The sequence below is a fragment of the Setaria viridis genome, chromosome 4, assembly GCF_005286985.2.
Source record: "Setaria viridis chromosome 4, Setaria_viridis_v4.0, whole genome shotgun sequence".
Lineage (NCBI taxonomy): Eukaryota > Viridiplantae > Streptophyta > Magnoliopsida > Poales > Poaceae > Setaria > Setaria viridis.
Window position 1 is genome coordinate 9648417 of NC_048266.2, and position 15067 is coordinate 9663483.

General features: G+C 48.8%; 2 protein-coding genes across 2 annotated transcripts; one reads left to right on the forward strand and one right to left on the reverse strand.

The window, feature by feature from the left end:
* Positions 1 to 236: 236 nt before the first annotated feature.
* Positions 237 to 2130, forward strand: LOC117853104 (anthranilate O-methyltransferase 2). The gene is made up of 4 exons (XM_034735471.2): positions 237 to 458; positions 677 to 1090; positions 1211 to 1483; positions 1556 to 2130. Exons 1-4 carry the CDS (start codon positions 378 to 380, stop codon positions 1943 to 1945), a joined length of 1158 nt encoding a protein of 385 aa, XP_034591362.1. The 5' UTR covers positions 237 to 377; the 3' UTR covers positions 1946 to 2130.
* Positions 2131 to 7261: 5131 nt separating this feature from the next.
* Positions 7262 to 12991, reverse strand: LOC140222558 (uncharacterized). Its single transcript, XM_072293403.1, has 2 exons — positions 11776 to 12991; positions 7262 to 7329 (listed from the first exon to the last, which is right to left on the reverse strand). Exons 1-2 carry the CDS (start codon positions 12905 to 12907, stop codon positions 7262 to 7264), a joined length of 1200 nt encoding a protein of 399 aa, XP_072149504.1. The 5' UTR covers positions 12908 to 12991.
* Between the last annotated feature and the right edge of the window lie 2076 nt (positions 12992 to 15067).

The window sequence follows — 15067 nt, forward strand, 5'->3', positions numbered from 1 at the left end:
TGTTTTTTGTTCGATTAGTTCTTAAACATGAGTTATATTAGCTGTGTTATCTCTGTACGTAGGACAAATATTGGCATATACTATCATGTAACTCGTTGAAGCTTCTCCATCTCAGACGCCCTTGAACTGTTAAAAAAAATCGTGGTCTTGAATTCGACAGATGTTGCGGCATCACATCAGTGAAGCTGAAATTCACGTGCAGTAGCTGTGCTATTTCAGCTACTGGCTATTCCTGCCGTTGCAACATTCATGGAACACATGGCAAATTCTTCTATAAATTCAGCGCTCCACACAGCTGTAGGGTTGCATTGCTACACTTGTACTGAACTTTGGGTTAGGTACTTCTCTACACACAGCTGAAGCCTCATCTGGCAGCCATGCCCATGAGTATAGAGCAAGGTCTCCACATGGCAAGAGGGAGCGGAGAAACTAGCTACACTAAGAATTCTAGGATTCAAGTAATAGCTCTCTCCGTCTCTGTCTCTGTCTCTTGCTCTCTCCCCACCACCTGAAGTTCTTTTTGGCATGTTTGGAAAGGATATTTTGATCCAAACTCCAAAAATTTACTTCAAATTCTAATTCTAATTAATGGATCAAAACTCTTATCCAGGTGTCAGTGAGTCAATTTTTTATGAGTGACTAGGACGGTAACATTTTTCTATTTGCATGGAAACAGGAAAAGGCTATGTTTCAGATTAAACCACTCCTTGAGGAGGCCACGAGAGAAGTATACACAGCTCTTCACCCTCGAATCATGGTCGTGGCTGATTTAGGCTGCTCTTCGGGGCCTAACACATTGCGCTTCGTCTCAGAGGTGATCAGCATCATAGATCGTTATTGCAAGGAACTTGGCATACCGCATGACCACCCACAGCTTCAGTTCTTCCTGAATGACCTGCCGGGCAATGACTTCAACAACCTCTTCGAGTTGGTCGACCAGTTCAAGAGATCAACGACAATAAATCACGAGGAAGAGGCACGGCCTCCATACTATATCTCTGGGTTACCAGGCTCTTTCTACACCAGGCTTTTCCCTTGTGAAAGTGTTCACCTCTTCCACTCTTCGTTCTGCCTTCAATGGCGCTCTCAGGTATGCTTGCAAGATGCATTTCGTACATGTCCATGCTTTTTATTATTTTTTAGGTTTTGAAACGACCTATGGTTGTTTTTAGACCTAAGTGTGTTTTTAATAACGTGTACACATATGTAGGCACCGAAGGGACTCAAGGGCACGGGAAAAACACTCAAAGATAAAGGAGATATTTACATCACAAAGACTACATCACCTTCGATAGTAAAACTGTTTCAACAGCAGTTCCAAAAGGACTTCTCCCTCTTCCTCAAGCTGCGCTATGAAGAACTCGTTTTTGGCGGCCAAATTATTCTAACATTTATTGGGAGAAAGTATGAGGATGTGTTCAGCGGAGAGTCCAATCATCTCTACGGATTGCTTGCACAATCGCTGCAATCCCTTGCTGATGAGGTAAATTTAAATTAATTTCAACCACTATCTAACTATCTTGTGTAGCACAATATTGAACTTTGATCTTAATAGGGCCTTCTGAAGAAGGAAAAACTTGATTCCTTCTATCTACCAATCTATTCGCCATCAGTTGGTGAAGTGGTGGCTATAGTGGAGCAAAATGGGCTGTTCAACATGAATCACGTCAAATTGTTTGAGACAAACTGGGATCCTTATGATGACTCAGAGTGTGATGTTGTGCACGACAGTTTTAGGAGCGGTGTGAATGTCGCCAAGGTTATAAGAGCAGTAATGGAGCCACTGGTTGCTAGCCATTTTGGAGAAACCATACTCGACACATTATTCAAAGAGTATGCGCACCGTGTTGCCAAACATCTTGAGAAGGAGAAAACGAAGCTTGCGGTTATTGTCCTGTCCATGAAGAAATTAAATCAATCTAGATATCCAAGCATCGTGCCTTAAATTTTGTTGTTTCACTCCAACTAGTTGCTACCACGCGCTATACCAGTTATCTAGAAAACTCAATAATATGCATGTTTGTGTGTAATGTGCTGCTTGTTGTGGTGCTGTTTATTATCTTCATCATTGTTTGTCGAGCTACAATTTAAATAGTAAAGATTATGTACTCTGTCTATTTGTTGTCTTCATTATGGTTAAGCTAGCATAGCAGCAGATTTGTTTCAGCAAAATCTGTATGTTCGGATTTATTCAAGATCCTCTGGAATTTCTGGGCCGGGGTTTGGGTTAAATCTGTGTCATCCTGGTATAGATGCATGAAAAATTCAAAATCAAACGATGGCTGCTGGCTCATCACACAGTGCAAACGGGAGGGCACCATAACCCTTCCATATATACTTGATGTGTGACTGACGCTGTTTGGCACAACTTCCATGTTGTTGTGTGCACCTGAAAAACTAGATTGTATGTGCTGGAACGTTACCAGATACTATGTAAATTTCCAGATGAAAACAAATAATGTAGTTGATAACTTGATATTTCTATCAGTGTGCAGTGTTAGATTAGTTAAACTCCTACTGGATTTTTGTGTCATGTATATGGCTGGCTTGATTTCTACTATCTGTATGCATGTTTAACTTGTCAATCGCCACCTGTCATACACTGCAATGATTCAATATTAGTGGGGTTTCTGCTATTTCCGTTTGTTTGAACATAGGGAGATTTTAGTCTGACCATCCATCCTGAGAAATCAAACATGAAAAGAAGGGAAGTACCGTGAAGTACCTAAGGAGAAGTACTAAATCAAACATGGAAAGAAGGGAAGTACCGTGAAGTACTTAAGGAGAAGTACTAAGAAATACCAATTTGGTGGAACCAAGTACCAAAATAGTGAGAAATTAATATGATGCTCTTTTAATTATGTAAATCTACTTAATTCTTTTTTAAGCAAAAAAAAAGAAAGGAAAATACCTGCAAGTACCACCGGTACTTTAAAACATTGTAACAAAGCTCTTATTACTTCATAATAATTCACTGTTCATATACATGACATTTTGAGGTTAAAGTACGATCTCAATAAATCATAAATCACTTGCAAGGGGCATATACTCTAGTAAATAACCTGCACAATTCTAGTAAATAGATTATCATATGGGCAGAAAGGCTAGATTCTAGTAAATCACGTTCAGCTTCATATTTTAGTAATCATTCATAAATTCTAGTAAATCATAGGTTCATAGCTGTCAAATATATAAGGGCAGCAAGGCATAAATAATTATAGTGACTTGTATTCAAGGACATAGATTTAAATCGTTAAAAAATTCCCGTATAAATCATAGTTTCCAAATTCACAAGCACTATATATATTCTAGTAAATCACAAACAAAGGCATATTTTAAAATAGTGAGAGTAGTTTGCATGTATAACATCTTCCATACGGGTGGGCTTATGTTTCACTACCATCATGTACAGACACCATATCCAAATTATCGTCAATATACATCTGAATTACATGTTTAGCTTATTGTCCATCCAAATTATCGTAAATTTGGGCCTTCAGTCCATCCATAAGACGTACTAAGACATCCACAACAACAAGACGGGCTATCGTAGCTCTCACCATCCTCATGTTATACATTCAAATTATGGTAAATGGCCTTGATCATGTGTCTACTCCTGTTTTCATCAAGTTATCATAATTGATTTAGTACAAAGTGCACGCCGTTCCAGATTTTTTTCTTCATCGTTCCTCCATTTTTATAATTGCACTGCTCCTATAAGATTGCACTACGGAGAAATGGGCGGGGAGAGCCTTCCTTCCTTCCCCTGCTGCTCGCGCAAGTCTCCCGGTGGGCAGGGCAGGGCACGTCGTCCCGTCCGCCTCCCTCGCCGCGCCGGCCCGTCCGTCCACCCAGCCGGCAGTGGCACGACAGCTTGCTGCTGCACCTGCGCTGCGCATTCATGGCTGCCAATGGCCGCTGCCTGAATGCCTGATGCCCCAAGCACAAAGTCACTTCTCCCCCGCCTCCCTCCTCCATCCGGGACAGAGTATTGCTGCTAGTGGTAATTAATTAGAGCCGTGTGCTGCGGTCAGTGTCTGGTAGTAGTAAAACTTGATTACCCTTTGCTTCGAGTCTTCGACAGCCCGGCCGTGGGCTGTGCGTGCTCATGAGCCGCCGTGGCCCGTTGGGCATGCATCCTGCCACTGCTGCTGTCGCTGATGATCATAGCAAGCATACCTGCCTCGCCAATTGTCATGTGTAGCCGTGTACGGGCGATCATTTCCTCAACTTCCAACTTGCACCATCCTCGTAGAGCAGCCAGCAATGGTACGTAGCAGGCTTCGTGGATTTCAATCCAAGAAAGAATTGCCACCTACGGGACCCAGCCCATCACAGCAGCACATATAATTACCATTTTTTACCTTGTCTAAAAAAAGAAAAGCCTGCATGTTTACATGCGTATCCATTACCCAGCAGCGGCTCCTCTCTCCTCTGTACTGAAGATTCATTCAGACATTGGCAGGCATTAGGTTGTATTTACCTGTATGTATACTATGGGTCTACGGGCCTGCTACGTGTATGATCTAGCAGGCAGCTCGCCTGTGGGCGCCGCCGGCCCTAGCGAGTGAAGGGTGTCAGCTAGGGTTCCTAACCCTAGCTGCCCCTGCACCTGGTCCCCTAGGCCTATGTATGGTTGTAGCATGTGCTCTTGTATAATTAATCTAATCTTTCCTCACCTAAATATCTCTTTCATGGTATCACGAGTCTAGATTTCAGTCTTAGGTCTCTAGCTTCCACTTTTCGCGCGACATCCGCGCCTGCTCTTCCATGGCTGGCTCCCTCGGCACTCCTGTCGCCGCCCCTGCTGACGCCTCGGATGCCCCTGCCGTCGCTCCTAGCGCCCCAAGCGGGGCTGCTGCCACCGCCCCCGCTGCCTCTGAGCGCAACGCGGTGCAGCACGAGGCCGCCGCCGCCGCCGTGGCTGCCGATGCCTGTGCTTGCATAGAGGCCACCGAGCGCGTCCTCACCGCCGTCGTCGCTGCCCGCGAGGAGGCTACAGCCGGTGAGCAGGCCGCCATCGCCGCCGTTGCCCGTGAGCATGAGGTGCTGAAGCGCGCTCTCGGTCCCCCTCGCCCCGACGACGACCTCGACAACGCCCTCCTCCGTCAGGAAGCTGCTCACCTCTTGGCGCTCCATGCTCAAGCGGTGGCTGTCCAGAACATCCGCGCCCTTGTCACTGTCATCCTCGACGTCAAGACCGGAAACTACACACGGTGGCGCAGCCAGTTTCTTCTCACCCTCGGCAAGTACTCGCTGTCCGGCCACATCCTCAACGATACCATCTGCACCCATCCCGGCTAGGTTCGGATGGACTGCGTCGTCACCCATCCCGGCTAGGTTCGGATGGACTGCGTCGTCCTCATGTGGCTCTGCGGCACCATCTCCGACTGCCCCCACAGGCGGGCTGCCTGCTAGCTCATACATGTAGTAGGACCTAATAGCAGGCTTTTGTGGCGGAACCACCTCGGATTAACTTAATTAAAGCACGATTAAGCCGCTTGACACGCGACACTCATGCCTTAGTCAAGTTAGCTCGAAGTGCCGTCAGATTTCATCCGATTTAACCACTTAACAGGACCGAGTTAGCATGACCCACACGAAGGTGAGTGGTTCCAGAGAATACAACAGGTCTACCATTAGATTAACAAGTTGTTACACACTCGGTTATAAATCAGAGTTTTACAAGTTCAGAAGAAAACAACAGAAGATAAAAACAAATCGGAAGCTACTCGTCGGGGTCGGACGTCCCTGGTGAGGCCAGCCGGGACATCAGTGATCCCATTCCCCGCCGTCCGAGGAAGGATCCCACTCGACCGTCCAACCCGGAGGGAGGTGGGGCGGCCAAGTGCCAGCAGCAAGCTCTGAAGCTGCAACTTCACCTGAAAAGAGAAGCCACAAACAAGGCTGAGCTTCTAAGCTCAACAAGACTTAACCGACCGCTGACCACTTCACCACGTCTAGACATGCAAGGCTCTTTTGGCTGAGGGGGTTTTGTTTGCCAAAAGCGACTATGTTGGGTCCTTATTTTCAATTTTTAGCTCAGATTCTAGTTCATTAACCAGTCTATGTTGGCAACTTACTCTAAGCAAGCGTAGATCCACTTTATGTATATAAGCTCAACATCAAGACCATGTCATCATCAGACTCCTTCATTACTCAGTGTAGTATTATGATCAAGCAGTCTCAAACTGTGAGAGGCAGACGAATCGATTCGAGTTCTTTAACCATGCATGGTGAACCTAACCTCACGACATCCGCGCACCACCGAGGGTCGCTTCCTGTGTCAGCCTTCCCCATCAATTCCCTAACCCGTGTTGGGTCCACTTCCTTTGGTGCAAGGTTCCACGGACCCGGCCTCTGCCGTTCTGTGACTACACTTGCCACCACATGCGGCCGCAGGGGAACTTCGTTCCAAGGACAGTGGAGCGGCCGCTCACGTTTAGGTTCAATCAGGTACTAGGCTTCCCCATCCCATACTGAGTATGAGGTTAGTACTTTCAAACACTTGATCACGAACACCACTACTGTCGGGCCTTAACAGATTCAGTAAACAGACGGGGCGATCAGCCGACCACCAAAAGAGTTAACCAAAACCCTGCCCCATCCGTCGTCCTTATAGTTGTAACAGAAGGAGAAACAACCAACTCCTATAACTCGCGAGTGATAGGAAATCACTCGATTTTTATCGATTCCTATTTAAGCATAGCAACTACTCGGCCCAACAAATTAGTGTTCAGATCAAAGGAACTATGTCATGCATCTATGGTTGCAAACAACTCCTATACGTAAATCACAAACACGAGAAGGAAGGCATGTGCAAGCTTAGAAAGTTGGGTTCATGCTTCAGGGTTTGCCTTCAAGCGGAGGGTAGGAGAACTGGTCTTCAGCTAGGGCTGCTTCGGCTTCTGGAGTTGGCAGCTTAGCTACAGCTCCGTCTTCGGGCACCGGGTGTAGCTCGTAGACGCCATCAGCGAGATGTAACTCTAGACGAAAAGGATACAGCCGAGTCCTCGGGCGAGGCGGATAAGGGTCGGCTAACAGACAGGGTCGGGCGAGACGAAAAAAGTGGTCGGACGAAATAGATAGGGTCGGGCAAGACGGTAAGGGTCGGCAGCTTACCTTTAGGTTTATAGGTGAAGCTTCGGGGTCGGGAAGGAACAGACTTGGGCGGAAGGACTTAAGCACTAAGGCTTGGGCAGCGGCGATGTCCGGCGATGCTCTGGCGGCGGCGGAGCTTCTTGTGGGCAACAAGGAAGCTCTAGCACAGCGCGAAGGAGCAGGCGGTTGGGTGGATTGGAGAGAAGCGGGTCTGAGCGGAGAAGGGAACTTCTCAAGAGTTTCAGCGGAAGTGCTTAGGTGCGCTCAGAGTAAGGGCGGCGAAACAGCAAAGGCGAAGGAACTCTGGTGGAACTCTGGCATTCCCTTTTATAGCTGCGCGGAAGAGAGAGAGAGTTGGAGCAGCATGAAGACCGGGAAGAAAAAGATGGAGTGCGCTGCCATGCCGGCAATTGAGCGGCGATGGGCTACGGAACAAAGCTTCGGAGATGGCATCTTCGCCCATTGGGCACTGGAGACAAGGCGGCGCAGGCGCGGTTTTGCCGGGGTTTAGATTTGGCGGAGGCAAGCGTCGTCGAGTGGCAGATTTGATTGGTGTGACAAGGAAAAAGGCGCTACAAGCGAGGTTGCAACAGGCAAAGTGACAAGGCGAGCTGCGGCTGCGCGGGCGAGCGCGAAACAGCAGCTTGCTGGGGCACAGTTCTGGCAAGGCAGAAAAGGAGCTGTCACTACCGGAGTCGGGGTTGGCGAGGGAGGAATCATCGTGTAGCGAGTTCGTGGGCAGCGCGACTGTGGAGAGGCGACAGAAAAACCGGAAGGCATCGGGTCTTGCAGCCAGGGATCCGGCGAGATGATGATGGGCGCGTGTTGCAAGGCGGTCTGATCCAGCAGCGGCAAAGCTCTGCCATGGCGATGACGGGGCACCATGGCACGGCCGGCGAGGGCGTGAGCGAGACGAGGCGAGGCAGAAAGGGTTGCAGAGGGGCTTCTGCGGCGATTGGGGAGGAGGGCGCGGGAATCCATCCTGTCGCGACCGGCGACTGGGCGAGGCGGCGGGCGTCGAAGAGATCAAGCCACGCGGCTGAGAAGCTCTGAAGCGGGCGCATGCTGTTCGGGCGCGTCTGCCTCGGGAGATCCGGAGAAAAGATTTGCGGGTCCACCAGTCAGTCTCGGTTTCTCCTCTGCTCAAGATGGAAAGGGACACTGCCTTTGGGATTCATAAGGAACCGATGGGGTTGGTTGGGTTCTTCAGGGGTCGGGACCAGGAACTGGAGGTTGAGCGCTTAAGCTCAGGGGAGCTAAGACAGAGGGATTAGGGACTCGGATTAGGATTAACTCGGCTGATTTAACCAAGGCCGTTACAGCCTACCCCCCTTAAAAAGAATCTCGTCCCAAGATTCGGGTGTAAGAGCGACCAGTGGGGGTGTGCAGTCCTTACCTCCTTGGCTGGAAAGAAAACCTCGGAAGTGTTTGTTCAGATACTCTTCTGTTTCCCAGGTGGCTTCTTCTTCTTTGTGGTTGTTCCATAGTATCTTGTACATTTTGACTGTTTGCCGTCGGGTGTGTCTTTCCTTTCGGTCGAGGACCTTTGCTGGATACTCAGTGTAAGTTAGGTCGGACTCAATTTGAAGTTGCTCCTGGTCCAAGACCTCAGTTGGAACTTGGACACATTTCTTCAGTTGGGAGACATGGAAAACATCCGGTAAGCAATGGGTCCACAGATTTCCACAATTTCATAAGGACCAAAGTAACGGGGAGCCAATTTTCCTTTTACTCCAAACCGTTGCACTCCTTTGGTAGGGGAGACTTGAAGATATACGTGATCACCAATGTCAAACTGCAGGGGTCTTCTTCTCCTGTCCGAGTAACTCTTTTGTCGGGATTGGGCGGCCTCGAGATTTTCTTGAATTATCTTCACTTGTTCTTCTACTTCTACTACTAAGTCAGGGCCGTAGGTCTGTCTTTCGCCGACTTGTGACCAATTCAACGGTGTCCGACATTTCCGACCATATAGGGCTTCAAACGGTGCCATCTTCAAACTGGTCTGGTACCTATTGTTATAGGAGAACTCTGCCAATGGTAAGCACTTATCCCAATTCTTGTCATAATGAATGACACAAGCTCTTAACATGTCTTCAAGGATCTGATTTACCCTTTTGGTCTGACCATCGGTTTGAGGGTGATAAGTCGAGCTACGAATGAGCTTGGTGCCGAGCGATGCTTGTAGCTGTTCCCAAAAACACACTACAAACTGAGCTTCTCGATCTGAGATGATCGTCCTAGGCACACCGTGTAGGGAGACAATGCGGTCAAGATACAACTCTGCATATTTCTTGGCCAGGTAGGTGGTGTGGACCGGAAGAAAGTGGGTAGTCTTGGTAAGACGATCCACAATCACCCAAATGGAATAATGTCACTGCGATGTAAGGGGCAGTCCAACAATGAAGTCCATGCTGATGTCTTTCTATTTCCAAGAGGGAATAGGTAGGGGCTGCAGGGTACCAGCTACCTTTAAATAGCTGGTTTTGACACGTTGACAGGTGTCACATTCTGAAACATACCGTGCAATTTCTAGTTTCATTCCACACCACCAGAAGATTTGACGGAGATCATGATACATCTTATTGCTGCGAGGATGAATTGAGAACTTGGAGAGATGAGCTTCATCTAGGATTTGCTTTCTCAGATTGGGGTCGGATGGTACAAGTCAATTTCCATAATATACTCTCCCATTCTCATCCTGTCGGAATTGCTTATACCCTTCATCCTTCAATGAAATCTTCCTTTTGATTCGCCTCACTTCCTCATTCTCTAATTGTGCTGACCCAATTTGGTCTTCCAGGACAGACTCAAGAGATATATGGCCGAGGGTTCCATGGGAAATAATTTCCAAACTGAGCTTTCCCATCTCCTGGCACAGGGTCTCTGTGAAATTGGTTGCCATCAAGAAATTGCAATGAGTCTTGCGACTAAGAGCATCGGCCACCACGTTGGCCTTGCCGGGGTGATAATGCACTTCCAAATCATAATCCTTTATCAACTCCAACCATCTTCTTTGGCGCATGTTGAGGTCGGCCTGAGTGAAGATGTACTTGAGACTCTTGTGATCGGTGTAGATGTTACAGTGGGTGCCCATCAAATAGTGCCTCCATATCTTTATGGCATGAATCACTGCTACCAACTCAAGATCATGGGTCGGATAGTTCAGCTCATGAGGTCGTAACGCCCGCGAGGCATAGGCAATGACTCGATTGTCTTGCATAAGAACACACCCAAGTCCAGTGCCAGAGCTGTCACAGTATACGTCAAACGGCTTAGAAGGGTCGGGTTGAGCCAAAACCGGGGCTGAGGTCAGCAAGTGTTTCAAGGTGTTGAAGGCTTCTTCACACTTGTTACTCCACACAAATTTGACTTCTTTCTTCAGCAGCTCAGTCATCGGCTTAGCTATCTTGGAGAAATCCGGAATGAAACACCGATAGTAGCCTGCTAGTCCAAGGAAACTTCGGATCTGGTGAACTAAAGTGGGTGGCTTCCAGTCCATGACTTCTTGTACCTTGCTGGGGTCAACTGTTATGCCATCCCGAGAGATGGTGTGTCCTAAGAACTTGACACTCTCAATCCAAAATTCACACTTGAAGAATTTGGCATAGAGTTGATGATCTCTCAACCGTTGAAGAGCCACACAAAGATGCTTGGCATGTTCTTCTTCGCTCTTAGAGTACACCAGAATATCATCAATGAACACCACCACGAACTTGTCCAGTTCGGGAATGAACACCAAATTCATGAGATACATAAAATAGGCGGGTGCATTGGTGAGTCCAAAAGACATAACTAGGTACTCGTAGAGTCCATATCTTGTGGAGAAAGCAGTTTTGGGAATATCACAGGGTCTGATCTTGATTTGGTGATAACCGAAACGAAGATCGATCTTGGAGAACACTCTGGCTCCAGCTAATTGATCAAACAGAACATCAATGTGGGGAAGTGGATACTTGTTCTTGATAGTCACCACATTGAGGGGTCGGTAGTCCACACACATGCGTAGACTCCCATCCTTCTTCTTCACAAACAGGGCTGAGCAACCCCAGAGTGAAGTACTGGGTCGGATGAAGCCTTTCTCCAACAGATCATGCAACTGGGTTTTTAACTCGGCTAGCTCCGCGGGTGGCATCCGATAGGGTCTCTCGGATATCGGAGCGGTGCCTGGCTGCAGTTCAATGGCAAACTCGATATCTCTGTCTGGCGGCATGCCAGGTAAGTCATCTAGAAATACATCCGGGTACTCGCAGACAACAGGAAGGGTTTCTATCTGGGCTTCCGATATAGGGTACGCACAAGGAATTGCGTACTCAGGGTGGGTCAAGGATAGGGTAGAACTGCCATGCAAGGGTGAGTCGATGTGGAGAGCTCGGGCAGCTGCATCTAGAACCACTTGGTGTCGGGTCATCCAATCCATCCCAAGGATGATATCTATTCCTTCCAGGTCAAGGATGATGAGATTCTCCCTAAAAAGAGTTTGGTCTAGCTGGATAGGTACAAGGGTAACTATCTTGTCTGAGGCTATCTTCCTTCCCGGAGTGGAGATCACATATGATCCTTTAGTGTGATCAACACTCAGCTCACATCTTTCTCTAGTCTTACTCCCGATGAAGCTATGGGAGGCTCCCAAATCAAACAAAACAACAACAGTTTGATTATGGACAAGGAAGGTACCCGTCATCACTGGCGCACCTTCGGGGAGCTCGGTCAAGCTGGTGTAGTTGAGCCGTCCTTGGCAAACTTGCACCTTGGGCCTTCTTCCTCTGTTCGCTGTGGGGTTCTGGCCAGTCTGGTGATGCTTGTTCCTGGGGCAGTCCCTTGCAAAATGCCCTTCATTTCCGCAGGTGAAACAACGGTTGCTATTCACAAGGCGCGACGGCGGTAAGGTCGGCCGGGGCGCCTGCGGTTGGAAATTGGGAAAACGAGGTGCCGTGGGAGGTGGAGGGTGAGAAATCCATCGTCCCGATTGTTGGGGCCTGTGGGGCACCTGAGGGGGAACCATCCTGAATCTTCGAGCGGGCGGGCTCGGCAATGCCGCTGAGGCTTTCCTTTTCTGGTCAGCTCTGAGAGCCTGCATGCAGTCCTCTTGAGAGATGGCCAGATTCACCAACTCGTTGTAGGTATCCACCTTGGTGGGATTCAACCTTTCCTTGAGTTCCAGGCTCAAGCCTCTGCGGAACCTGTCCCTTTTCTTCTCGTCGGTATCTGCATGATAGCCGGCATAACGGCACAGGTCGTTGAAGGCTTGTGCGTAGTGTAGGACGTCACGGCTTCCTTGGGTAAGGGCCAAGAACTCGTTGAGTTTGCGTTCCAGAAGACCTTTGGGAATGTGATTTCCTCTGAAGACGGTCTTGAACTCGTTCCAGCTGACAGCATGGTCGGCCGGCAGCATAGCATGGTAGTGATCCCACCAAAGCCGGGCGGAACCACGCAGCTGTTGAGCCGCGAACTGGACTTTGTTCTGGTCAGGACACGGGGTGGTGAGGAGTTCGAACTTGGATTCGATAGTACGAACCCAGGCATCTGCATCGAGTGGGTCTTCAGTCTTGTGGAAGGTCGGGGGCTGCGTGCTCAAGAAGTCCTCATAACGAGCAACTTGAGGTTGTTGATGAGCTCTCCCTCCATGGGGCTGCTGTTGTCCTTGTACAATGTGTCTTAGCAGCTCAGTCTGAGCCGCTAGGATGGCTTCCAGCGAAGGTGGGGGCGGAGGTGGAGGAAGATCCTGCCTCTGCTCGCTGCCACTGGGCACAGAGCCAGATCGGGTGCGGTGCGCCATCTGCAAGAGCCAACGTTCCATTAATTCCATAACCTCAGAAGTATTCCAATCATGCAGGAACGTATACTTTAAATCCTCAAAATGCGACTCTTACTGATAGTGCAACACAACAACATCTCTTATTAAGGAGATACACACTTCCTCTTGCCATCTCAGTTAGCAACTATCTTAGTTCTTCACACAACTTCGGGCGAACCAAAACCGTATCCCATAGGCTCCACTATATCCGACCTTAGGCCAAGGGGTCGGGCTAAGCGAAACAGTGCAACCAGGGGTCGGGCGAGGCGGAGAACTGCCTCGAGGGGTCGAGTGCATCCGACCTTGCAACTTGGGGTCGGCCAACTTTGGACAGACCCACAGAAAACTTGTGTGTGGTCACAGCACAAAACTCACACAACCTGGCATCCAAGGCGTGTCGCAAAAAGGGTCAAAAATCAAGTCAAGATCTGATTTCACTAAGATCATTTCATTGTTGTTCCCCAAAATACAGGAGGAATACTCAACTCAAGGCTAACCTATTACATCACTATCCAAAACTTAGGTTGCCGAGGAGTACAACAAAAGATTAGATTCCTACAGCTCTCAACCTATGAGGGAACACTGTGAGTCGGAGAAGGGGCGTCGCCATCCTCAATGTCCATGCTGGACGCTCCCATGACCTCCTCAGGGTCTTCTTGTTCATCTAGCTGCATCTCAAGGGCATGCATAGCATCGAGCTCAGCGTGGTGCTCGTCCAAATGAGCATTGGCAACTGCGAGCTCCAGCTCAACTTCCATCTTCTCTTCGGCAAGCTCGATCATACCATCCACCAGGTCTGTCACTTCTCCCTCGAGCTCAGAGATCCTGGCTTGCATGTCATGGATCTGTATGCCTCTCTGGATGAGCTGATATGACCATCCCACCAAGTCTCTCTTGGCGGCGTTGAAATACCCTTGGGTGTCTATGGCTATCCGAGCCAAGACAGCCATAGCTCGGCCTTGAAGCTCAATCAGCCGATACAAGGCTGACACGCATCTGGTGGTGGTAGAGATGGTGACCAACAAATGGGAGGTTGCCAACACCTCCATGTTGTTAACACGATCAAGCCACGCCAAGTCTAGCCGATCCCTGGCAGGAAACAGGCCGATTGGGTCCAAGGTGACCTCAAGCGGGTGTAGCTGACGGAACTGGGTGAGGATCTGAGAGCAGCCGACTCCCAAGTATCCTCCAGAGCGTGTCCGCTAGTCAAGACTTCGACCTGGGGCCACTCGGGCTGCACAGGGGGTGGAGGTACAATCACCTACACGTTGCATCTCTGCACTCCGTGCTCCTGGTACATCCGTCCCATGTACAGAGGCGGGGACTAGTACCCAAACCACCTTAAGGTATCCCACAGAATAGCAATAAAACCGTCAAAGTGTAGGCACGTAGAGTGGGAAACGCCGTTAGCGCCGTACAACACGTGTCCGGGGGCAGCCATATGGAACCAAGAACCGAAACAACGTGAGATAGAAACTCTAAGAAGAAGAATAGATCAGGCAGAAAAGGTACTCGGATTTGACCAAAGTATAGCTGGAAAGGTAGCTAGAAATCCTTAAAGCGAAGAAAAGCTTTTCCAAGGCAAGGTTGTTTTAGAGAGGTGATTTCACAGATTTTTGTTCATGACGCATGCACGACCTACTTCGTCCTCTCAACCAAAACAACTGCCAAAAACCTTTGGTCTTACGCAATCAGTGCCGGTGGCAAGGCAACCAGTACGTCGCTCCCTATAATAGCTAGTCGGGTTCTAGTAGCATCTCCTAAGCGAACGCGGTTAGTGTACCTGCAGAAAACACAGCCACCTGAACCTTTCATGCCAGCACCCACGAAAGCGTCCCCAAGCATTACCGTTCACTATAGAAATGGCACCCATGCGTTTAACGCTGCATGGACAGCACAACAACCGCGGAAATAGGTCCCCTTTGAATGGAACCGTATAACCCTTCGCATACTCGAGATGCGGAATCTGCGCACGTATAATAGACGTGGACGAACAACCGTGATGATAGGCTCGTTGGAATCGAACCATACCACCCTTCGTATGAATCAACATACGGAACCTGCACACGTATGATAGACGTGGGCGAAACAACCGCGATGATAGGGTCCCTTGAATAGAACTCCCTATCAACCCTCGCATACTCGTGATGCGGAACTCGGCACACGTATGAT

What these genes read in the sequence shown, in the direction of transcription:
- LOC117853104 (XM_034735471.2), top strand. Translation starts at nt 378, where the DNA reads ATGCCCATGAGTATAGAGCAAGGTCTCCACATGGCAAGAGGGAGCGGA. An exon ending in CTAAGAATTCTAGGATTCAA is followed by an intron (nt 459 to 676) that starts GTAATAGCTCTC and finishes GCATGGAAACAG; the next exon opens with GAAAAGGCTATGTTTCAGAT. An exon ending in TGCAATCCCTTGCTGATGAG is followed by an intron (nt 1,484 to 1,555) that starts GTAAATTTAAAT and finishes TGATCTTAATAG; the next exon opens with GGCCTTCTGAAGAAGGAAAA.
- LOC140222558 (XM_072293403.1), bottom strand. Translation starts at nt 12,907, where the DNA reads ATGGAATTAATGGAACGTTGGCTCTTGCAGATGGCGCACCGCACCCGA. An exon ending in AGGTGCGCCAGTGATGACGG is followed by an intron (nt 7,330 to 11,775) that starts GTACCTTCCTTG and finishes ACTCTTGAGAAG; the next exon opens with TTCCCTTCTCCGCTCAGACC.